Below are 24,382 nucleotides of genomic sequence, written 5' to 3' on the forward strand. Positions count from 1 at the left end.
AAGAACGCCAGCGGGTGGGCAGAACCCTCGGGTCCGTCCTACGGTAGGGTGGCCCTAGAGAACTGGGAAGCTTCTCACAAGGTTTCCGACCCTTAGAAATTGTTAACCCGATTCATGCCATTTTAGGGGACCGGAATGAGACTATGCCCTACAGGCAGAGAGATTGAGTGACGCATCCCTCTCGTTTCCCATTCTCCTTGAACCAAGTGCGACATGGATCTGCTTTGTTAGCTTGGATATCTCTGTATAAAGTAGGATGTCCAAAACCTGACGCTAGAATGATGTTAAGAGACCTTGGCCACTAGGAACCCATATTTCATGTCGATCCTAGTGGGTCTCCGCAAACGTTCCATTGTGAGGCAGACTCGAGAAACCCTAGGTAACAAACCCTGGAACATTCCATGGGAGTGCCAGGCAGCGTCGCTTAGATTCGTATCTCGATGGACCACGAAAAATGTGCATGGACAACCAGACACATTACAGTTGGTATCAGAGTAAAACTTCATAATGACACGTGATTGATTAATGTAAGGTTTATAGGCATATCCTAAATAGAATAACCTAAATGGTATGTCTTGATTGTCAGGCACCTTCTGCACCCACGAATGCTAACATGTAAGAGAAGAATTTTTTTCTCAAGCAAGCTAGGGCACCCGAGTTTGATGAAGAAGGGATAGACGTCACAACAGAGGCGCAGATATTGATTAAGTCGATTCATGATTATTTTTTTGCTTCAGGAGCTACTTTTTATAATCAAGCAATGATAGCCAAACTTAAGTTAGTTGGCTAGGCTCATATATGGTAGAAGCAATGGTGCAAAGATCAAGGTATTTTTTAAACCGTTGTCACTTGGGCCCAACTGAAAGATGTTGTATGTGGACAATACCTTTCGCCAACCTACCAAACTTTGAAGATGAATGAATTCTTCAAGGTCAAGCATCTGGAATTAACCTTGGAAGCTTACTACTTAAAGTTTGTAACCCAACTAAAACACACGCCACCTACGGATATTGTGCAACCATCGTCTTAAAGCAATGCGTCCAACTGACTTGCCAGATGCATTACTTCGAGCAAAGCCAATTTTCCAAGAACTTAAACCGGGCAATTGTGACAACGAGGATCCCCAAGGTGAGGGCAAGAGATGCCACACGTGTGGAGAGATAGGGCATATCCGTAGGAGATGTCCCTACTGTCAATGCTTCCACTGCAATGAGCTAGGGCACGTCCAAGTAGATTTCCCAAACCCAGAAGATATTGAACCTCTAGGGAAACGAAGCTACGTAGGCACAATCTATGGATATATAGAGGAATTGCATGAAAACAAAGACTTAGAACCCACTACATCTCTTTACGATGATTAGAAATCCTAGAAACTTTATCGACATGAAATACAACTTGTATTGAGATAAACTTTACTCTTGTAACTACAGTTAACCCGAGTAATATAAGGTGCATCAATTTTGAGCCTAAAACAATTATACGATAAAGGGAAAAAAAATCATGCAAACATAATTCTTTTTTACTCTTAACATGAAAATATAACGATATGATGTTTCTAATATATCCATAACTAGGGTTTACAACTACTTTTGTACATTTAATATCTAGTTTTTGCAATTTAAATAAGAACATTCGAAAAAGAGTTTGAGGTTAGAAATGATGCTTAAAGGCTTTCTTTTCTGTACAGAAAAATTCAATGCACATTGTGAACCCCTATGTCATCTTAATAATTCTTTGGATATGAATTTCAAAACATTTCAATTCTATTTTAAAAATATGAGTGTCACTCATAAGACTACTTTAAACCATTGCAACAAACTTTGTTTGTAATATATAGCATTATTATATAGCAATTCAATATACCATCATAACTAGAGTTAATATTGCAATCACATGTCATATATGCTATAGATATTTTTCATGTTAAGCATACACTGTATTTTTAATAAATATTAATCAATTATCTAAACTCAAACTTTGATTAAAATTAAATATTAGAGAATACTTTTCACTTAAATTAAAAGCTTTCAATATAGTAACTAGGCAAAATGCAAGTTGTGGGATTCAACTTTAGGCAAAATCTTACTCTTAATAAGTGCTCATTGATGAATTGATTATTCAAACTCTAAAATAGTAAATAAATTAAAAGATTAGAGAACGCTTTAACTTTAAATTGAAAGTTTAATTCAATACACAGCTCGTGGGAGTCAACGTTAGACAAAATAGTGCCACTCTTAATAAACGTTGATTGATTAATTGATTACTCAAACTCTATAAATATTAAATAAAGTGAAAGATTGGAAAAGCGATGTTACGTAGAATTAAGGTGTGATAAATTATTGCTTAGCCTGTTCATCGTTACTAGTAACGCCACCATTAAATAAATCCAAGATTATTGACCGACTTGTACTTTATTGTATTTTCTTCCGGGTAATATAACTAGCCACGCTCTATTTTGCTACACACACGTGTCACTTGAAAAGCTTGACATTCCTGGAAATCTGCCATAACAGCTTTTGGAATAGGTTAAGTATTCTGCAGGCACCTCTGGCTACTGTTTTGATCCTGTCTAGGCTTGGAGACACGATGAACTGTGCATACACCTCATTGAGCTTCTGCATGTGGCTCCTGCCACAAGAAGGTAATCTGTTCACCCAACTTCTCACGCCACTACTATGGATTCAGAAATTCACAAGAAAATGACAGATGCTCATGTTCTGTGATGATACAGAACTCCCATGTTACACAACTCTTGTTACATATCTGAGTTTCCACAATCAACTCTTTAGAGAGAGAGAGAGAGATTTGGCCTTCATTCCTCCTCAAAAGGAGATAATCATTGCATAGAATGTGGTACAATATATAGTTAACGCAGGCAAGTACTCAGACCTGTAAGGCTTTACAAGATACCAAATGCTGATGCATGCTTTGTGATTGGTGATGCATCTCATGTAGCTCTGATGCATGCAGTAGATTAATTCGCCGATTTCAGTCCTCAACAGACGAATAGATTGCATGAACGTCCCCACAGCCACGCTTGTGCTTCAGTGAGTACTTAAGTTCATGTTCAGTTCACTGTGCCAACCAATTGAAACCAGGACTATAGTTCTTATCATTCACTGGTCTCCTCCAATGTGATGTAATTGTTACGGACTGAGTTGCTCATTTTGACTGTTGCCTGCAAAAAGTAGGTACAGAATATAAATTAAATGAAGTGGAAGCCAGCTAGGTAGATCAAGTGCTAAAGTTAGCAGCTCCTTACCCTCACTGTCTCCCCCACTTGACGGTTACCAAATGTGGCAAGGAGGTCTTCGAGAGTACTCAAAGTCTGCAACAACAAAAAGAAAACAGTGAGCATGTTAGAAAGAAATGCCATTAAAAGGATTCTCGGTACCAACAAGTAGCAGCTCATTTGCTAGGATGTGTGCGTGAGTAGTGAAAGGTCACTGGTTCAAAACCCACAGATGAGAGCAGCTCCACACTGCCTTTGTCTGGCCCTTTGGGGGTGAAGAGATTGCAAATAATTCAAAAGATGTCACATTTAGAGTTGAACCAACCCGGCCATCGATGGCTACTATCACATCTCCCAACACTGACTAGCCATATGCATCCCTTGATGTGCCCCACAGACCAGCCTTTGCAGCCCCAGCATTGGGACTAGCATCAAGAATGAGCACCAACCTGTTTTGCTTGACTGTCACTGGCAGAGATGATGTCTAGGCCAGCCTGCATGGCTTTTCCATCCCATATGATCCCATTGACAACCCTCCTAATAGTATCCACAGGGGTACCAAAGCCTACACCTGCACTTGCACGAGACATAGAGTTTATTGCTGTATCGACACCAATCAAGCATCCTTGGCTGTCCAGAAGTGGGCATCCCAAGTTCCCAGGATTGACAGATCCATCTGTTTGAGTGGCACCTCGTACCATTCTACCACTAACACTCTTTATATTTCTTCCTACACCTAAGATAATCCCACTGGTAAGAGTGTGGTCCAAACTGAAGGGATTTCCAATTGCCAGACATGTCAACCAGAACTGGGCCTCCCAAGTTCCCAGGATGGATGGATGCATCTGTTTGAGTTGCACTTCGTGCCATTCTACCACTAACACTCTTTATATCTCTTCCTACACCTAAGATAATCCCACTGGTAAGAGTGTGGTCCAAACTGAAGGGATTTCCAATTTCCAGGACATGTCAACCAACTTCCAAGGCCTGCCACAGAAAAGAACAATGTGATTGATCTTCCTAGCGTTCCAAACTCGTTTTTAAGGACCGCACTAGAGCCTACTTCCTACAAAAGGCTGCAACTTTGTGTTTCTAAAGAGGCACTGTCAAAATACCCTCCACCAGACCAAACATATCAGTACAGGGGAAAGATTGTGTTGCCAGGTGTGTCTTCAATGGCACTGCCATGCAATAGGGAAAAGATGAAGGGATTGAAAGAGAAAACTGTGACGTGCCCATTGTAATTGGCTTCAATTCAGAATGGGGTGCAGCTATCTTGACAACTGCAAGATCTTTGTTCTTTGTGACACCATGTCAACCAACTTCCAAGGCCTGCCACAGAAAAGAACAATGTGATTGATCTTCCTAGCGTTCCAAACTCGTTTTTAAGGACCGCACTAGAGCCTACTTCCTACAAAAGGCTGCAACTTTGTGTTTCTAAAGAGGCACTGTCAAGATACCCTCCACCAGACCAAACATATCAGTACAGGGGAAAGATTGTGTTGCCAGGTGTGTCTTCAATGGCACTGCCATGCAATAGGGAAAAGATGAAGGGATTGAAAGAGAAAACTGTGACGTGCCCATTGTAATTGGCTTCAATTCAGAATGGGGTGCAGCTATCTTGACAACTGCAAGATCTTTGTTCTTTGTGACACCAACTACAGATGCATCCCAAGTGCATGTGTCACATGCACAGTTCCCATTCATGATGACATGGCAGTTGGTCACAATATGTCCATTCTTATCCCAAACAAACCTGCTGAGCGTGCCACCAGGAATCTCCAAAGTATTAAGATGCCCTTTCTTCCTAGAAAATTAAAGAAAATCCAAGAGCACAGAATCTACCTTCAATAACCACTAGTACCTTTCAGGGCTCCATTAGCACATGAAACTCTATGGGACCCATTTTCAACTCCCAATGCTATAATATTGAAGTGATTGAGGTACGCTTCAGAAACCACATAGGCACAAGTCGTCCAAAAGTTCACATGCCATAACTAGAATCAAACTCTATTCCTCATTTGTGCACATCCATTTTTTCTTTGAGGTTGTGATGTTCACCACAAAAGAGCTAGCCTCTTGAAACACTTTGATGGTGGTGCGCTTTGCCTCTAGCCACCAGTCTGGACATTCCACAACAGCACTCATGTATTGTGATGCTTATAAGTAAACTAGCTTCCTCTCACAATGCAGATTACCTTAGTATTTCCTGCACGGAAAGGCTGGTTTAAATTAAAGCACCACTGGCTCACCATACAGTGGGTTTGATGCATTATAAGGAACTTCTCTTCGAGGCCGATTTGAAACTGGGATCATTTGTGTCTTGTTTTTCAGAGACCTTTCATTGTGCAAGTTGCAACCAATCTTCCAGGAGGCACCTACAGGTGGCATTTAGGTTTGCAGGCTGTGCCCTCAAAACTTGGCCATTATGGCTACTCTGCACCCAACATCGTTACATATTTCAGGACTTTTTCTATTACAGAAGACATTAACTGTTAAAGGTTATATTTTGACTATGTCAGGTCCAAATTTTCAAGCAGGGGATTTATATATGATTGTAGTGAGACAAAAAACAAGCTAATACTGTCATTAATGATGGATTCACAAATCATATTGTTGTGATTATGATGTAAACAAGCATTCAAGATGCCACATGCATTCAATTCACGTTTTTTAATGTGTGCCTAGTCTTAAGAATTGAATTTGTGCTCATCTTGTCCAATTGAATGTGCTCTGTGAATCACATTAATTTTGTCAAACTGGAGCTACTTTAAGCCATATCTGCTTGCAAATTAAAAACCTATTTTACAAAACTATGAATGAGATAAAAAACACTCACAGGATTCTGAAGGTAATAGGATTTAACTAGAAACATATCGTATAGCATGATACTTTTCTTGATGAAGATTACCTTGCAAAGCGGAAAACATAAACCAAGCAAGTTATTTGGCCAAAGTCTAAAATGCGATGGCTTCTAAATTTCAATATTCTTTTTCAAGAATTAACTTGTAACTTCGTAAAAAGCATAGCAATAATACAAAACAACACATGAATATGCCATACAGCCAGCATGTCGAAGAGTTGGCACAAGTCTCTTGTTTGTTTTGTTTCAATTATTTACATTATTATCACAAATACAAGTTCCAGTAAAAACATAGTTTTGAAAGTAGATCCCAACCTTCGCAAAGATTATAATTATGAAGATCACGGTTGCCTTTGCTGCAATGAAACCTGTGATCATGAGAAAAAATTGAACAAGCCAATGACATTAGTTCTAAATACAAACATAATTAGAGAATTGTCTCAAGTTATTTTACCAAAGTTCAAATTTTGTTCCTATACTTAAAAGTATTAGTATAACTTAATAACTCTAACTTAACTAATTTAACTATTATGTTTCACACATTAAGAGACCAGGATGCTTAAATCATTGAGGCTCCACCCTCAATGGGGGAGGAGACTGCTTCACCACTAGATCCACCCATTGAGATGGCCCTAGTAGATCTTCCAAAGACTTTGGCAACAGGAGAGCGACGAGGGAAGCATTGGCCTCCTCCTTGTTGGGCTTATGATACACTCAAGTGATTCATGGATTGAGGGAGTCCCTAAGAAGTGGTAGCTACAGGATGGCCAACGGCGTTCTTGGAGAAACCAAGCACATTCCACAAAGCATGTTTGTACTAACTACTATTTGGTGACCCGTGCCATGCAAGATAAGTAGCCCACCTCCATGAAGGAGGCTTTGCAATCACATCATTGGAAGAAGGCTATGGAGTAGGAGTTTGATGCTATCAAGTGGAATGGCACTTGGGATCTTGTGCCTCGGCTGGTTCATAGAAAGGTGATTGGTGTTAAATCGGTCTTTAAGACTAAATACCATAGTGATCGTACTCTCAATAAGCACAAGGCACACCTTGTTGCAAACAATTTCACACAGTGGCCAGTGTGTCAAAGTGCAATGATGCAAAAGCGTAGGACAAAGACTGAGAGAGAGTGAACACAGAGAGAAGAGAGAGAGAGAAAAGGAGACAGTGTAAACGCAGAAAAACTGCGGTGTAGTGTGTTGTATAAGAGTGCAGAAATACACAAGGGGGCAAAGGAAATATATGCGTATGTCTCCAACTTGATGACCTCGATCTCCGTCAGCCCAAGCACGGTCTCTCTCAGCCAACAGATCTAGAGATCAAAATCTGAAATCACTCAATAATGATAATGACTGGAGTGTGCCACCAACTGGCCAAAAAAAATAGCAATCACAGCAGCAGGTGGGCTGCATTAAATGCAGCCGACTGCACATAAAATACTGCAGAATCTGTCCGACTGCAACAAACTGTGACGCATGTACCTGCTGTGCCAGGTGGCACCTGTACCTGCCTGCTGTCCGACTGCTGACAACTGTCCAAGAAATGACACTATCTAATACCCCCTCTTAGATCCTGGACGGGTCAAAAGACTGAGGGATCTGGAATGTTGCCGAAGAAGAGCTTGGGGAAGCGCCTTCGTAAACAAATCGGCAAGATTATCCTCCGTCTTGCAATACTCCACATCAATGGTCCCATCCAGAATTTTCTCCCCAATGAAGTGATACTAGATCTCAATGTGCTTCGTCCGGGCATGGACTACTGGATTCCGTACCAAGGCAATGCAACTCTCATTGTCGCACCGTAGAAGAGTAGGACGAGTCTGGGGGCAGCCAAGCTCCTCCAACAATCTCCGAAGCCACACAATCTCACATGTGGTGGAAACGCAGCCCAATACTCCGCCTCAGTAGAAGAAAGGGCTACCGTGGGCTGCTTCTTACTACTCCAAGAGATAACACATGTACCCAAGATAAAACGGTAGCCTGTAGTAGATCGTCAGTGGTCCACATCGCCAGCCCAATCCGAGTCACTCCAACCTGCAAGAACCAGATCGGAAGCATTTGTACCTGCGGGATTAAAAAATCCCTAAGTTAGATGTCCCCCTCAAATATCGAAGAATCCTCAAGGCAGTCTGTCAATGCACCTCTTTGGGTTCCGTCATAAACCCTGCCAAAAGACCCACAGCAAAACAAAGATCAACACAAGTGTTGAGAAGCCAAATCAAGGATCCAATCAATTGAGGTAGCGTGAAGCATGCATCACGGGAGAATCTGAGTGTGAAGTGGCCTTCCAATTCGGATCCATAGTAGTAATGGGCAGACAAGTCTCCATCTCAAAAGTCACCAAGAGCTCCTGATGTACCGTTGCTGAGAGATGAAAATCCCCCTCGGAGATTGATAAATCTCGTGACCCAAGAAGAAATGAAGAAGCCCCAAATCCGTCATCTCGAATTCCTAATGTAAAGCTATCTTGGTCTCTCGGACCTTCTGTGCATGACCCCCTATCAAAATCAAATCATCAACATACAACACAAACAACACACGACCAACCTCGGAACTGTGCACATAAAGCTGCGAATCGGCCTTGAAACGCCGATATTCCAACTTGGACTGAAGAAACGGGTTAATCTTCTCGTTCCATGCACGCAGAGCCTGCTTGAGGCCATACAAGGCCTTCTTCAACTTGTAAACTTTCCCATCCGAGGATCCAAAGCCAAGAGGCTACTCAACATAGATCTTCTCCTGCAAGTCACCATTCAGAAAGACCGACTTCACATCCAACTAATAAATAGGCCATCTCCTATGGCCAGCCAAGGCAAGAACGACTCAAATAGCCGCCATACGAGCAGTGGGGGCAAAAGTATCATGGAAATCAATGCCTAGGCGCTGAGCAAGACCTTTAGCAACAAGGCAAGCCTTGTGCTTGTCCAAAGAACCATCGCTAAGGTACTTGGTCTTGAAAACCCACTTGACACCAATCACCTTCTTGTGAGAGGGACGAGGCACAAGAGACGAAGTGCCATTCCTCTCAATAGCCTCCAACTTGGCTTCCATGGCCTTCCGCTAATGATCAGACTGCAAAGCCTCCTTCATTGAAGTGGGCTCTCGATCCTGCATAACACAGGTCAGTAAACAATAGTTGGAGCAGGCAAGCTCCGAAGAGTTAAGCGTCACACCCAAAGATCTTGAAATAAGAGACATTTGGCTTAGTCCCAAAGTAAGCCTCAAAAGGTGTCATCCTCTCACCGGCCGAAGTGGGAGATCGATTAAGGATGTGAACTGCGGTAGCCACTGCCTCGGCCCACAGAAACTGAGGTGTCTGTCGGTGCTCCATCATGGTGCGTACCATCTCAATCACACTTTGGTTCTTCCACTCCAAAATGCCATTCTCTTGGGGAGTGTTGGTGTTAGCAAACTCTTGGTGAATGCCCCTATCTGCACAAAAACGAGCAAACTCATTAGACATAAATTCACCTCCCTTGTCTGAACGCAAGGTCTTCAGTCGCCGGCCAGAATGGTTCTCCTAAAAAAGAAGCCAATCCTTGAAATGAGAGAAAGCCTCCGACTTCAAAGTCAAAAAATAGGCCCAAGTCATCCTACTGTAGTCATCTACGATCAACATGAAGTACAAGCTCCCCTTCAGGAACTCGGTCCTCATCGGGTCACAAAGATCCGTAGATACAAGCTCCATGGGTGAAGTAGACCACCTAGAAGCTTTGTTGGGAATCGCATCCCAATGCAGTTTCCCACGAATACAAGAGACAAATGGCTGATGGCTCACCACTATGTCCGGCAAGCCTCGAACAAACGACCCTCACGACGCCTTTCAAAGATACTCGTAGTTTAGGTGGCCAAATCGAGCATGCCATAGCTCGGACTGTGTCTGAAAAGTAAGAAGAAGAGAAGTAAGAGCTCAAGAAGACTTCAATTTGTAGACTCCATTCTCCTCATACCCTGCAGAGAGAACCTTCCTCAATCCACGATCAAGGACTCCAACAGTATCACTGTCAAACTCCACCAAGAGGCCAAGAGCACAAATCTTATGAACCGGAAGTAAATGATACCCTAATCTTGGCACATGCAACACCTCAGAGGTTTGGGTACCACCATGTCCATCTGGAATAAGTTGCATCTCATCCCACGCAGCAATAGACACAAAAGAGCTGTCTCCAATGAGAATCTGTCCACGCGAAGGTCGCAAATGGGCAACACCAACGGAAGAAGGAGTCATGTGCCAGGAGGCACCACTGTCCACAATCCACTCTCGAGCCTGGGGAGCTCTCATCACAGCATCAGAAGTTGTCGTTGTAGAGTCCTCAATGACTACTAAGCATAGAAAAGCGGCTAATGAGGGTGCAGCCATCGCTCCAGAGTCCTTCGTGTCCTTCTTCTTGGTATCCTTCTTATCTTTATCGGGGAAATCCTTCTTCCAGTGATCGGTCTTACCACAAATATGGCAAGTTGATTCCTCTTGGATTTATTGTCCTCCTTCTTCTTCTTTTGGTCCTTCCCCTTCTTCTGAGAGGCTTGACCAACCAATGCCTCCGATTTGGAAGCATTATGTCCCTTCAATTGTTCCTCCTGATCCAAGACCATAGGAACCAACTCTTCCCACTAAAGAGTCGACTCCCGCCCTGAAGCAATAAGAGCGGAATAAAAAGTACCGAATCGTAGCGACAACTGGGATAGTAAAGTGATCGCCATGTCTTCAGAGGAAATAGGCTTCCCCACATTTTGAACCTGCATCTGAAGTTGCCGAAGCTTGTTGATGTGTTCCCGAAGCGAAGAAGACTTATTCACGAACAAAGTCCGCATCTGCACCTCCAAAGAAACCCTCTTTATCAGGGTCATCCAATTGTACATCTAGTCGAGCTCCAGCCATATCTCACGAACCATTGTTAAGTGCTCGATGTGAGCTATCACGGCGGTGGTGTAAGACAGAAACAGAAAAGATCAAATCCTGGCATTTAGTTTGTCCCAATGAGACTGGGCCTTGGTCAACTCCACACGAGCATTAGAAGAGAGTTTGGACTCATCCCTCACAGAGGGCCTGTTAATCTCCTCCATCACCAATTCCTCCAAATCATAAGACTCTAAAATGGCCAACATCATCACCCACCAAATGCGGTAATTGTCACCATCAAGCTTTTGATGGAGGTCTAGGGATTCCCATCGGGTTGATGTCTATCCTCGAAGTGGCCAGCTTTGAATCATTAGGCAGCGCAGGGAGAGCCAAAGGGGCTCCCCTTCTGAAATATGGTTGTCTAAGTCCTAGATAATACGGTTGAGTGTAAGGCTATGGGTAAGGCAACCGTCTTGGCAACCCACAGTGCATGGTGTCATGCCCGAATCTTCCACGATTGACACAAGGCCTTGATCTAAGATCAAGTTATTCAGAAGGCAAGTGGTTCCCTCCACAGTGGAAGAGCCGGTAGGACAAGCACCTTCCTGGCACCTTCCTGTCCATGATCGCCTGAAACTCCAAATCAGTCTCTGTATACATGTTAACCTACAATACCTGCACAAACGCAAAAGCAACCCCCTCTAACTGTGAAAACACAGCCTTCTAGGATTGATTCCTCCGCTGTCCAAACCTTCTTCACCCGCCGGAGGCGATGAAAATGTAAAATCTACAATGGAAGGTCTTAAACGCAGCCTTCCTCCCCTTTGAACAGCAATAACCTGCAGCAAATTCACCGATTAGATTCCTTTCCCGCACGCCCACGCTCGCTTCAGCCTTGATCCGATGCACAGCCCTCCCACTTGTCCTCGAAACCTAGAAATGCAGCCTTGTGTTGCGCTGAAATATCCTCTTCAGATAGGTTCAGCCCTCAATCAATCCATCTTCACTGCTCTAATACCATGTCAAAGTGTAGCGATGCAGAAGCATAGGACAAAGACTGAGAGAGAGTGAACACAGAGAGGAGAGAGAGAGAGAGAGAGAGAGAGAGAAGGAGACAGTGTAAACGCAGAAAATCTGCGGTGTAGTGTGTTGTATAAAAGTGTAAAAATACACAAGGGGGCACAGGAAATATCTGCATATGTCTCCGACTTGATGACCTCGATCTCCATCAACCCGAGCACAATCTGTCTCAGCCAACAGATCTCAAGATCAGAATCTGAAATCACTGAATAATGATAATGACTGGAATGTGCCACCAACTGGCTATAAATAGCCAAAAAAAATAGCAATCACAGCAACAGGTCGGCTGCATTAAATGCAGCCAATTGCACATAAAATACTGCAAAATCTGTCTGACTGCAGCAAACTGTGACGCCTGTACCTGCTGTGCCACGTGGCACCTGTACCTGCCTGCTGTCCGACTACTGACGACTGTCTAGGAAATGACACTGTCTAACACAGTGATGGACTTCCATGACACCTTTGCACCTACAGCTCGAATGGCTACCATTAGGGCCATTCTTGCCTTAGCCAACCATAGGATGTGGCCAGTTTATCAACTTGACGTGAAGTTTGCCTTCCTTAATGGTGATTTGAAGGAGATCTACGTTGAGCAACGTCCTGACTTTTCCTCATTAGATGGACAGGTGTAAAGGTTGAAGAAGGACCTTTATGGCCTCAAACAGGCTCCACGTGCTTGAAACGAGAAGATAGACCCATTCCTCCAAGGGAAGTTCGAGTATTGGCATTCCTCTTCACATCCCTAGTTATATGTCCACACCTTAGCTAGAGGGCACACATTGTTAGTGCTTTATGTGAATGATCTTATCTTGATAGGTGACCATGCCAGAAGGTCAACCAAACAAAGAGGGCACTTCGTTTAATTGTTTGAGATAACAAATATGGACTTCCTCCATTTAGTTTTAAGTCATGAGATCTACCAGACTCCGAGGGGAATTTTCATCTCCCAACAATGGTATGTGCTAGTGTTTTTTGCCACATTTGAGATGGAGGAATGTAAGGCCATTTCTACTCCTATGGATCCGAATTGGAAGGCTATGATCCATGTAGATTTACCAACAATATGCTTCTCGCTACAGACAATTGATTGGATCCTTGATTTAGCTTCTTAATACTCATGATTTGTGCTTTCTTATAGGTTTGTTGGCCAAGTTCATGAGTGAACCCAAGGTGGTTCATTGAAAGGTTGCTGTAAGGTTTTTGCAATTCTTGAGAGGGACCCCTCTAATCTTAGTATTCATTATCCAATAGGTATTGGAGATTCGTCTTTCGTTCTTAGGGGTTAGACGAATTTAGATTGAAGTGTCACGAGGACGTGAAAATTTGATGCTTTGCTTATGTTTAATTGACATTTGATTAAAGGATTAATCAAATGTGCAATTAAAAGATGCACATGTGAGGTGCAAGCTACTTTTTTACAATTGAATGCCCAAGGACCCTGTGAAAAATATGGGTGTCAAAGGCAAAAGTTGTAACAAGTTACACTTATTAGATTCTAGGTGAATTTTGGTGTCAGTTTGTCCCTAGGACCATTAATTGGCCATTAAGTGTCAGTGGTGACACTAGGGATTAGGCATTAATTAATGGATTAATGCTTGTCCAAGGGTCAATTAATGCATGGGTCCACTTTGGGTTGCAAATGGCCTAGCCAATTAAATTTTGGATGGGCAAGGTCAATTTTCTGGGCATGGAATAAGAGCTGAATTAATTAAATGGCTGAAAATTGCTGCAAAAGGATTAAGAAAGCTGCCACTTGGCAAAACTTTCCCATGTAAGTGGGGGAAAGGCTAAATAGGGCTGAAGGGAGAGGGAAATCTCGTTTTTTCATTTTGGAGCTGATGGAAAGAGGTGTTGGACTGTTGCTGCCACCTTTGGGGCCATTTCCCAGCCATTGGAGACCATTTTGGTGACGGAGATTGCATATTCTTGACCTTGGGAAGCTGACAATTACTGCTGATGCACTTCCTCCTGAAGATCACAATCTCTGATGCTCTTATTGTTGTTGGTGCATCCATTTGGGGCTGGTACAGCAAGGCAGCAGCTGATTTTGATCAGTTCTTCGCAACAGATCTCAAAATTCTCTCTCTTTACAGCATTCCCTCATCTCCTTCAGCTTATGCTCAGCCATTCTCAGCAATTATTAGCCATTCGGAGGATCTCAATCATTTTTGGTGGGCTGATCTGTAATTTCTGCAGTAAACCCTAACTTACAGCAGAAATTAGGGTTTAGCAGACACCTTGGGATCCGTGCCAGAGATTGAAGGCTCAAGGGACTGAAATCAACAGCTGATAATTGAAGATTATCAAGGGATTTCAGGAGCCAGCCCATCCCGAATTGATTTGGGGCAGCATTTGGCCAACCAAGGGTCAAATTGGAGAAGAAGTCTTGGGTGAATCAAGGGGCAAATGACCCAAAAGGCTTGCTGGTCATTTATGACAACAAGAGCAATTGGTTAGCAGGAGGAGATTGAAAAATCTCAAGTTGTACTCCTTCCAATTGAATGAAAGCTAAAGAAATACCGCAAGGGGCGCCAGTTTTGGGGCCAACAGGGAGTCTACTGTCCAGGAATGTTATGGTAAAGTGTGTATTTCATTTTATGTGCATTTAAATATTTATTGCTGTAATTAACTCTTAAATCAGGTTATTACCACCCATTCCAAGAAGGAAGGCCAGTTTCATGAAGCCTTAGATGTTGACCAACGGAGGTCAACGACGGGTTACTACTTTACTTTGGATGCAGGTGTTACCTCGTGGAGTAGCAAGAAGGCAGCACAATTGCCCTTTCTTCCACAAAGGCAGAGTATAGAGTGACGTCTTCTACCACATGTAACCTAGTGTGGCTTCGATAGTTACTAGGAGAGCTTGGCTAGCCTCAAACAAGTCCTACGACTCTTCATTGCAACAATGAGAGTTGCATTGCGTTGGCACGAAACCTTGTCTTCCATGCTAGATCGAAGCACATTGAGATACAGTATTATTTTATTCAAGAGAGGATCTTGGATGAGACTATTTATGTGGATTACTACAAGACCAAGGATAATCTAGCAGATTTGTTTACAACAAAGGCACTTCCTTGAGTTGTTCACCGACAGCACTCCAAATTCCTGAGCCTTATGCTGCGTCCAAGATCTGAGAGGGGATGTTAGAGACTAGTCATCCCCTAGACTAGCATTCTCAAGCTACATTTGGTGTAGTTAGATCTCTCGAGTGGACTTACGTATTTTTCCTATCAATTATTTGGGCATTTTCAACAGTCACAATGTATGAGCACCTTATAACGGGTAAGGGCAATCCCATGTGGCAGCCAAGCATGAGATCGCTGGTTTTCTTGATTTGTGTGCAGCAGTCGGCTGCATTTATGGCTGCCGCCAGCTGGTCAGCGAGTTTAACTAGCCACCCTCCATATTTTATTGCATTCTTTTGTGCTATATATCGCCACTTCACAGCCTGCCCTCCATCACTTGTCTTTCAAGTATTGGTGAGAGAAATCCAGCTCAAGGAAATACTTCGACAGCCCCTTGCACATCTACCCTCTTCATTTCAGCTTTCATTGAGTTCAGGTTCCTACGTTCTTCTATCTCTTTTCTCTCTCCCTCTTCTCTTGTGTTCATTGTCTTTCAGTCTTGTCCTTACGCTTCCGCATTCGCTACACTCTAACAAATCGCTGCAACCTATTCCCTATAAAATGAGTTCTTTGTAAGCCGTTGAAGTTGGCATCATCACAAGGCTATGCACCCTTGCTGCTGCTTTTACCATTAATGCATGTGATGCAAGACAAGATGCTACAAGGCTGCTGCTGTTCATCTCATCTTCAAACCATCCCACTTCAAAGCAAAGAATGGCTGCATGAAAGAAACTAGATTTGGAGATGAGAATCACAATTTCAAATTGGCATTCGAATTCACTTGCTCCTACAGGCCAAAATTGAAGATTTACCAACCTCAGGACATTTATCTTGCACTCAGAAAGTGACATGATCCCCCGTTGCTCCAAGAAAGTAGTATTCCATCACAAGTATAGAAGCTTGGTAGTGCCAGCATGTAGGACGATTCTAAGCTTCTTGATTTCATGGTGCAAGCTTCATGGTGTCTAAGAGTAGAATGGTATGAGCCCCGCTGGTTTGCTCATCAGTACAAACAATGCCATAGAACCCCCTGCAGTCATTGCTCTAACATGCCCAAGAGGCTGTATGGCCAGTTAATCTCTTATTGGATGGCCTTTATATCTGCCTGTGGTGCTTCAGGAAAGCCCACAGATTCAATCTCGGACTGCATGCTGAATCAATGACTGAAAGCTTTTACAATAAGGGATGAACCACCAGAATAGGTCAATCAGCAAAGAGGTTTAAAGGGCGCACGCAAATGAAAGTACATGAACTTAATTTTGATTATGTACTTGACTCGTCAAATGTCAGAATGTCAGCCTCGCATAGGCTCCTTCTCCAGCTAATAATTGGTCATGCACACCACTTTCCACAACCTTTCCATGCTGCAATAAAGTTGGGAAATCAGTATCTCTGATGATAGACAAGCAATGGACAACCATGACTATCGTCCTTGTCACAACTATATGAGAAAGGGCATCTTCTGAGAATGACAGTCTAAGGCACTTGTGGTTCCAGAAGTAGTAAAATAGCAGGATCGTAGGGAACTGCCCTAGCAATGGCTACCCTCTGCTCTTGGAGCACTAGACAATTGTACTTTCACCACCTGCAAGAGAGGGCAAAAAGCAAAGCTTTGAAGTTGTCATGATATCCTAAAAGGTTCTATCGTCCCTTTTAAACAGCATGTTGTCTTTGATAGTCATTGCAAATAATGCAGGCTCTTGATTTACAAGGCCAATCTGAGACCACAACCACTTGAAGTCAAGGCTCCTCACATGCTATGCACATCAAGGACAACTTGACCTTCTGCCACTGAAATGGGCCAAAGGGGAGGTGTCCAGGCCACTGACAGATATGGAGATCTTTGTTTTAGCGCAATTTTTGTGCATGGGTGCAATGGGAATGCTTTCTAGTGTGATTTCTCTTGGACAAGTGCAGACCAAAGGGGAGGTGTCCAAGCCACTTGACGGATATGGAGATCTTCATTTGAGCACAATTTTTGTGCACAGGTGTAAATAGGAATGCTTTCTAGCATGATTTCTCTTGGACAGGTGTGGCCTGTGCCCTGCTCTGGAATGTCCTAAGAACCTGCACAGGCCCTTGTACTTGAGCCCAGCCCCATTGTGGAAATACACGGTGAGCTTCTCCAACTTGCACAATATGGTGGCTTGCTCTGCAAGCACCTTCTCTTCCATCTTCCTGATGTGCTGCAGAAGCCTACCATTGCTGCCTCAGCTCATGTGCAGGTCATTGCTGAGGATGCAGAAATCTGTGATTATTAGGTTTTGCAGGAAGAGCTCAGGGTAGAGGAGAGGAAAGCTGGCAGACATGTCTTGTTTTCTTTTCCTTACAAAAAACTAATTTTTCCTCACAAAGAAAAGAAAAGAGTGCCACAATCTACAGTTGGGCTCATCTTTCAAATGGCATGACCTCTCACCTTCCATTAAGCAATGCTAACAAAAGCATTCTTGGAAACATAAATACACCCACAAGATTTAAATTTTACAATACCATTTTAGAGCTTTCATTTGCAATACCATGAATGATCGTTATTCACCTTCAGTAAGCCTTTGAACCAAACCTCTATTCTCATCTTGGGAGACCCCTGTGAATATATCAAATTGTTTTTTTCTAGATCACAAGTACATAAGGAAATCCATCATGCGCCACCTTATGACCTTGCTGCGTACAAATCAAAACCCAACTGGATCAGATCAGCGTACTCTATAGAAAGTTTAGAGATTAAGTATTAATGCATAGCTCACCTTCTCAATCCATGCCGCATATTGGCAGCATCCCATTACACAACTCCAGTCGCAAATTAGGGATGAGGTTGAGGACTCCAACTTCAAAAGTTAAATATCACATGAAGGCAGCATGTGTTACACTCCACCAGCACTTTTGTGATCCCTTTACAGTGGTCTACAATTGTTGATCAGACGCATGATAAAATAATTCTTACACAAACACAGTATGTGAGAAATTTGGAAGCTTCTACCTGCAGATGGTGGTATGAACAGCAATTAGCCACCTTTGTGTACAAGTTCAACTTCTTTGATAGCAAGGTGAATCCTCTGCACATGAGCGACCTTGAAATGACACTCTGCCTCATTGTAGCAGGGAATACAAGTCATTCCCCTCAGCCTGGCAATGTGGTAATATTAATGGTTGTCAAATCTATGAGAGACCTAAAATACAAAACACGAGCTCCATCACCATGCCTAATGAAGGGCCATACCGCTCCAAGTCACCTGACTTGATGAGATATATTTAGGAGATAAGGCAGGCTTGCAGGTACACTAAATCCTCTGGTAAACAATCAGTCATGCTGTATCTATCCATGATGTGGCCCTTTTGCTTTAAAGTCAGTGGCCTTCTCTCCTGATAGCTCCGAAGGTGTGAAGAGCCCTGCTTCAGCACTTGTGGAGGCAATTGTGTCAGATGTACTAGGGATGGCTGTCAAGGCTGGAGCGCGCAGATCTGGAGGATCAATGACAAAGAGAAATGAGTGCAGCACATGCGACTTACCAACATCTTCAACTTTCTTTGGATGGTGTGCAGGAGAAGCATCTCTTCTTTTTGTGTGGCTAGCATTGGCTTGTGCTGCTGTAATGGACAGCATTAGGGGATTCCCTTTTGCCTCAGGCTCAGATTCATTCACAGCTGGAACAGAAGAACCTGCTTTCAATGAACTCAAAGCAGCCTCCCTTGATGTATTAGTTGGTGCCTTTGATACCTCAACAAAAGATGATAGAACATCCTGGCTAGTACCACTTTCAGAGACTTGATCGATCAAGAAAGACTGCCTCCTGATGAAAAGCATGGGTTCAGCCTGTCTCCTGGATATGCCATCTGAATTATGCTCACCTTCCGATACAGGACCTAATGTCCAGACATTGTCACCTTCGACCATGGGATTCAGCTCCCTGTGCCCAAGTCTTCTGGACTCATCCTTCACCTTGAAGCCTTTACGATGTTGCATACTATGGTCGGGTTCATCAAGCCCTCTTTTAGGATCAACTTGCAGTTCTGGCTCCGTTATCATCAACACTGCAGGATGCACTCCTTCTCCCTGCGTTTCCTGCACTTTGCTGTTGGGTTGCTCATCAGACCTTTGAAATCTTACCGTATTTGGTTGTCCTGGAACTTTGGGAAGTTTGGGAATGCACATTGGACTCTCTGAAGTAGGATCTGTATTGAAAAGCCAAGAGTGGGTCACATGACCTCCTCTACCAACTTTTATGTTTTGTGCATACTTGGGTTGATCCATGCTTAAATGGCTGAGCTCAGCTTGTTCTGATACAGCAGAAGTTTCCCCTTTCACTATTTGGTTATAAACATGCGGAGCTCCATCAGCTTGTACTTCTGTAACAGGATCTTTATCCCTCACAATTTTAGGATGCTTAACCAGATTGAGTTCACCAATCTTTAAAAGCTCAGGAGGCTTCCCCACTTGGACTTGGCTATCAGCCATGCAGCTTTCCTCAGGCTCCTCTGAATCATGTGGTATGAGGAAAGATGCCCTTCTTGCACCCATGGTGTCTTCATCTGACTCACACCGGATGAGTTTACCAATCTTTGAAAGCTCAGGAGGCTTCCCCACTTGGACTTGGCTAGCAGCCATGCTTCTTACCTCAGGCTCCTCTGAATCATGTGGTATGAGGAAAGATGCCCTTCTTGCACCCACAGTACCTTCATCTAACTTGTGGGGGATGAGAAAAGATGCCCTTCTCACAGCCATACATTTTTCATCTACCTCATGTGGTAAGAGAAAAGACGCCCTTCTCACAGCCACGCATTCTTCATCTAACTGATGTGCTAAGAGAAAACATGCCCTCCTCGCAGCCATGCATTCCTGCTTGGACAGCTCAATAACCGTGTCTGAATCATGTGGGGTGAGAGAAGATGCTCTTTTGGCATCTCCAAGTTCATGTTGTCGTAAAAGAACAGATGGCCTTCTTCCAAGAAGCAGCATTTCAGCTGCTTCGTCCCTTGATTTGGTGCCTGGAGTTGTTGCATTCGCATGATATTGACCTACTTGCTGTGAAGGGTAGTTTGAGTCAACCTTTGAGGCTTCACGGGTGACAACAATATGATCTCTGAGGCTATCCTTATCTGCAAGCTGTTCCACAAAAGCAGCAGGTTTTTTGTGCATTATCCTGGTATCCTGCCTAGATTTTGGCCTAACGGAGTGCTTGAGTTTAGATGTTGCTCCTCTTGAAAAGCTCTGTGCAGACCCTTCAACTATCAGAATAGTTTCGTCGTTTTTTGGTCTGGCAGAATGGCAAAGAAGAGGCCTGTCTCCTTTGGCTCTAGCAACTGAATCATGCAGTTTTAATCTCTGCCTTTGATCAGAAGGGAGTTTTAATGCATCGTAAGGACATTCTTCCATCTGTGTGGATTTGGAAACAGGATCTTCACAATCACAAGGAGAAGTTTGCTCACCTACCTCCTGAGACGGCTCTCCATTTTGAAGATCATCCCACCATGCTAGTTCTGCCCTGTACGGATATTGCCCTGTGTCTGTATCCACCGGCTCTTGCATCTTGCCAGTGTCTTGTTTGGCATTGCTTCTGAGCCTACCAAGGAGAAAATAGCGATGGTGATGGTATCCCTTGGCAAACTTTGTTCTCCATAGCCACGCAATCAACTCCACAGAAGGCACGGCCACCTTTAAACAACAACAGCTCTGTCTGGTACATGGTTCAGTAGCTTCCTTCCAATACATCCAGCATGCAATTGGAAGGAAAATGCTGAGTGAGTCTTTTGATTGTTTGACCCAATGTCTCCTGGTGATGAACACACAAAGGAAGAGTCCAAGGACGATAACAATCACTGTGAAGGCACAAGCAGCAGCCACAACGTTTCTCTGTTTGACAGCACTGGAGGAATAAGAGGCAGCTGCTGCTGCTCCTGCTGCAGGCGTGGATGGTGATGGCATTCCAGATGGGGGCGGCGGGGGTGGCGGTGGCGGCGATGGTGGAGGTGGTGGTGGGGAGGGCATAACAAGGTTGCTGGAGAATGACCATGAGTGCACAGTATGCAGCTCTGCTTTGGTACCAGTGGCAGAGGTAAAGCCCACATACATGTTGTTATTGATGTAGAGAGAGATGTCCAAGGACAAGGAGATGATGGGTGTGGGGGGCTTGATTGTACTGTAAGACAGGAACACCCAGAGTTGTTTGGAGATGCTGTCATAGTCTATCCAACAGGAGATTTGGGCTCCTCCATTGAGATCTATGCCCACACTCTTCAAGTCATTGGTGACGACAGATTGGACGGAATTGACATCCACCCCCACATGATTGCCATTGGGGTCACTGAAGAGAGTGTTCTTGTAGGTGTCGAATTCAACAGCAATAACCTTGTTCCTGGCTTTGCCGTTGGTTGTCCAGTTGAACATGCCTAGGTAGCCCCCCGAGGACACCTGCAGGTCGTCCCCTTTGTAAGGGTTAGGGCAGATGAGGAAGGCCATGCCGTCTCCGTAGGCCGTCTTGCTGTACTCCGTGCTCATGGAGAACACAAATGAGGTGTTGAAGGAAGCGAGCAGGGTAATGGTGCCTCCAGTGCTACTATCAGTGATGTTCTGTCTGAACTGGACAGCGCTCCTGAAGAGGGCTCGCCCGATGATGTATGTCTGATACGGGTTCAGTTCCAGGACGCCGCTGGTGCTGTTGATGGTGCTGCTCCTGAACGTCAAGACCGTGGCCTTCCACGACGAGTAGTCTGATGCAGTGAACTGGACGGCATGGCCAGGGACAACGACCATTAGCAGCAGCAGCAGCAATAAGAGGAAGAAGAGGAGGACAAAACACGTCTCCATAGTACGTACTCGAGGGGAGCACTGGTACAACTCCCCTCATCTTTCTTCTTCTTCTTCTTCTTGCTCCTCTTCTTCTGATTCTTCTTCTGGCTCTTCTCTCGCGACGAGATGGTGGTTACTGGGTACTAACAGCTTACATGTTGAGCATATATGTCACGTGAAAATATTGCAAAAAGAAAATTGGTGTCCCAGCTCAAAATTTATTTCAAAATACTTCAGATTTAAGAAAAATGGAATCACATTACCTCATTCTCAACCTGCAAACAAACTTTCAACCTCCCAACGAGGATGTATGTGAGAAAATCAATGCCTCTCACTTGATTTGTGTGTTACAAAAGTTGGTTGTTAAAGGAGGGCACACCCCAACATTGACAAAAATCAAAGGTGGCATAAATAGTTGTGGGTTTTCAAACCCTCTCACTTCAATTGGTGAATGACACAACTGGCTCGTATAGCCACTTCCCCATCACGACTACAACATTATTGGCTCCCACCTTGAAACAACAAAATGACTCTTTACTAGGGGTTGCCTTCGTGCTGGCATGCTTACCCTAGAATTCTCCAAAAAGGTGTCTAATCAGTTGAATTGTGATGAACTTGTCCCCCTTGGTCAAAAGCTCTATTTGATTAGAAACAAGTGAGAAGGATTTGAATTCTTAACATGTAGAAAAATATGTGCATGTCATACCAACCCAGCAACCATATTTTCATGTCTAAATTGTACATACTTCTAAAATTATCTCATCCATCTTAACTATGTGAAAACACGGCTCCCCTTTTCAAAAGGGGGTCTTGTGGCCATCCACAAGCTTACCGTCCATTTCCAAAGAGCAACAAAATCACCTATCCACAAATATGACAGTTAAACTTGGACCTGCCAATCAAGAGGTGGCATCTTTACCAATAATGCTACTATGATTGGCTCTACATAGCACACTACTTATAGTAATTAAAGTAAATAAGATGTGTGTAGCACATACTCTTCAAGGTCCCTCTTTCGAGGAATGTCTAACAACCTATTTACAAGGACCCATAGTAACAAACAACATAGACTTCAACATGGTGCACACGTGAGGGCAATCAAGCTACCACCGTGAAGCTTACCATAGTGCTCTTAGTAAGCTCAATGGTGTAAGACGCCCTTCGTCTATGGTGAAGTGTGGTGAACTATGGAACCTATGGGATTTATCAATCTTATTGCACTTATCATGGTGACACTTGCAAATCTTTTTCAATGCTCCTTTTGTTTATATGATTAAAAGTGCTTAGTCTCACGTTAATGGTGTTATACATCATTAAATTTGTGAGTTTTGTCCAACCACAAATATGATTCCACTTTTGTAAGCTACATGGTAAGCTAAAGCATCTCCACGCGTTCAACGCATGAGGATGATTGGTGGAAGCCAAAGATAGTCATTTTCATTGCCATTCTTAGCTCATTCTTCAACTGGAGTATTTAGTGCAAAAAAACCTTACTTCACGTGGTCCACCTAGTAGTCTACAAATTTGAGATGAGAAGTTAGTAGGGCCAAAATGGATGTATAGATGTGCTAGAAGAAGCCATGAGATGTTTGAGGGTTAGCCATCCATAGACTACTACCAACCTTAATATTAGGGCTCAAACCTTGCAACTATTACTTTCTCTCCTTCCTTTATGACATTTTTCACCATTCACACATGGCAAGCTAGAAGCCCACAAGAGTGAGTTATACACTAGCTCACACTCCCCTCCCTCTATTTAATGGGCTACTCATTTATTGTGAAGAAAGAACTCTCCTCCAAAGAAACTACTATGACCATCTTGAATATAACATAAGTATGCGTACCCATCTTCCACTTAGACATATGCATCTTCCTTTGACTTGTTTGTCACATTTCTCGCTCTTTGACTCGGGTAAGTTACTCATGAATATATGTGTACATCACGTGGGTTCAAAACGAGGTATTTTTAAAATACCATTTCTACACGTTTTTTACATACAGAAGGGTGTAATATAAAGGGGTTATTTATAGATTGAATAGAAAATTGTTATGTTTTATTCAAGAAAATTTCACAGATAAGGATATTTATAAATAGGCCTTGAACGCACGTGATGTAGAGGATATACATACAGTAACTTCCCCGAGCTCTTTGAGCTTGGTGGCTCTTAGATATCAATGTCAAACTCAAAGTTAAGCATTGATGCACTCTCTCCCCCCAACACACATACATCCACAATTTTAGAAACAATAATCATTTTAATTATTTGGTTGAAATTAGTTGTCACCAAGATTGTACCCAATTAACTAAGTTACTAACGTTTGATAACCACATTATGTATGTCTTCAAGTCCACCTAAATAGGGGGGGTGTAGAGGGTTTTTGCTTTTTGCATCTCATATTTTCCCTTTTACTAAAGCAAATGTAAATCCAATGGCATAACTTCTACATTTCCCACTTC

The 24,382-nt window shown here is 43.3% G+C and overlaps 1 protein-coding gene across 11 annotated transcripts; it reads right to left on the minus strand.

The window, feature by feature from the left end:
* Positions 1-2,475: 2,475 nt before the first annotated feature.
* LOC148025378 (uncharacterized) lies at positions 2,476-22,072 on the minus strand. 11 transcript variants are annotated; one of them, XM_087692472.1, is made up of 8 exons: positions 18,358-22,072; positions 18,118-18,263; positions 17,885-18,041; positions 17,677-17,801; positions 6,411-6,463; positions 6,072-6,143; positions 3,263-5,669; positions 2,476-3,178 (listed from the first exon to the last, which is right to left on the minus strand). In XM_087692472.1, exon 1 carries the CDS (start codon positions 21,940-21,942, stop codon positions 18,454-18,456), a length of 3,489 nt encoding a protein of 1,162 aa, XP_087548598.1. In that variant the 5' UTR covers positions 21,943-22,072; the 3' UTR covers positions 2,476-3,178; positions 3,263-5,669; positions 6,072-6,143; positions 6,411-6,463; positions 17,677-17,801; positions 17,885-18,041; positions 18,118-18,263; positions 18,358-18,453. The 11 variants fall into 11 exon arrangements, with proteins under 11 accessions (XP_087548598.1, XP_087548602.1, XP_087548599.1 ...); XM_087692479.1 differs by having other exon boundaries at positions 3,109-3,178; positions 3,263-3,328; positions 5,485-5,669; positions 18,118-22,072; XM_087692478.1 differs by having other exon boundaries at positions 3,128-3,178; positions 3,263-3,328; positions 5,431-5,669; positions 18,118-22,072.
* Between the last annotated feature and the right edge of the window lie 2,310 nt (positions 22,073-24,382).

Source organism: Lygodium microphyllum, chromosome 14 (assembly GCF_053477565.2).
Source record: "Lygodium microphyllum isolate KBCC chromosome 14, Lygodium_microphyllum_v1.1.10, whole genome shotgun sequence".
NCBI lineage: Eukaryota > Viridiplantae > Streptophyta > Polypodiopsida > Schizaeales > Lygodiaceae > Lygodium > Lygodium microphyllum.

Coding starts and splice junctions, on each gene's coding strand:
- LOC148025378 (XM_087692472.1), bottom strand. CDS start 21,942: ATGGAGACGTGTTTTGTCCTCCTCTTCTTCCTCTTATTGCTGCTGCTG.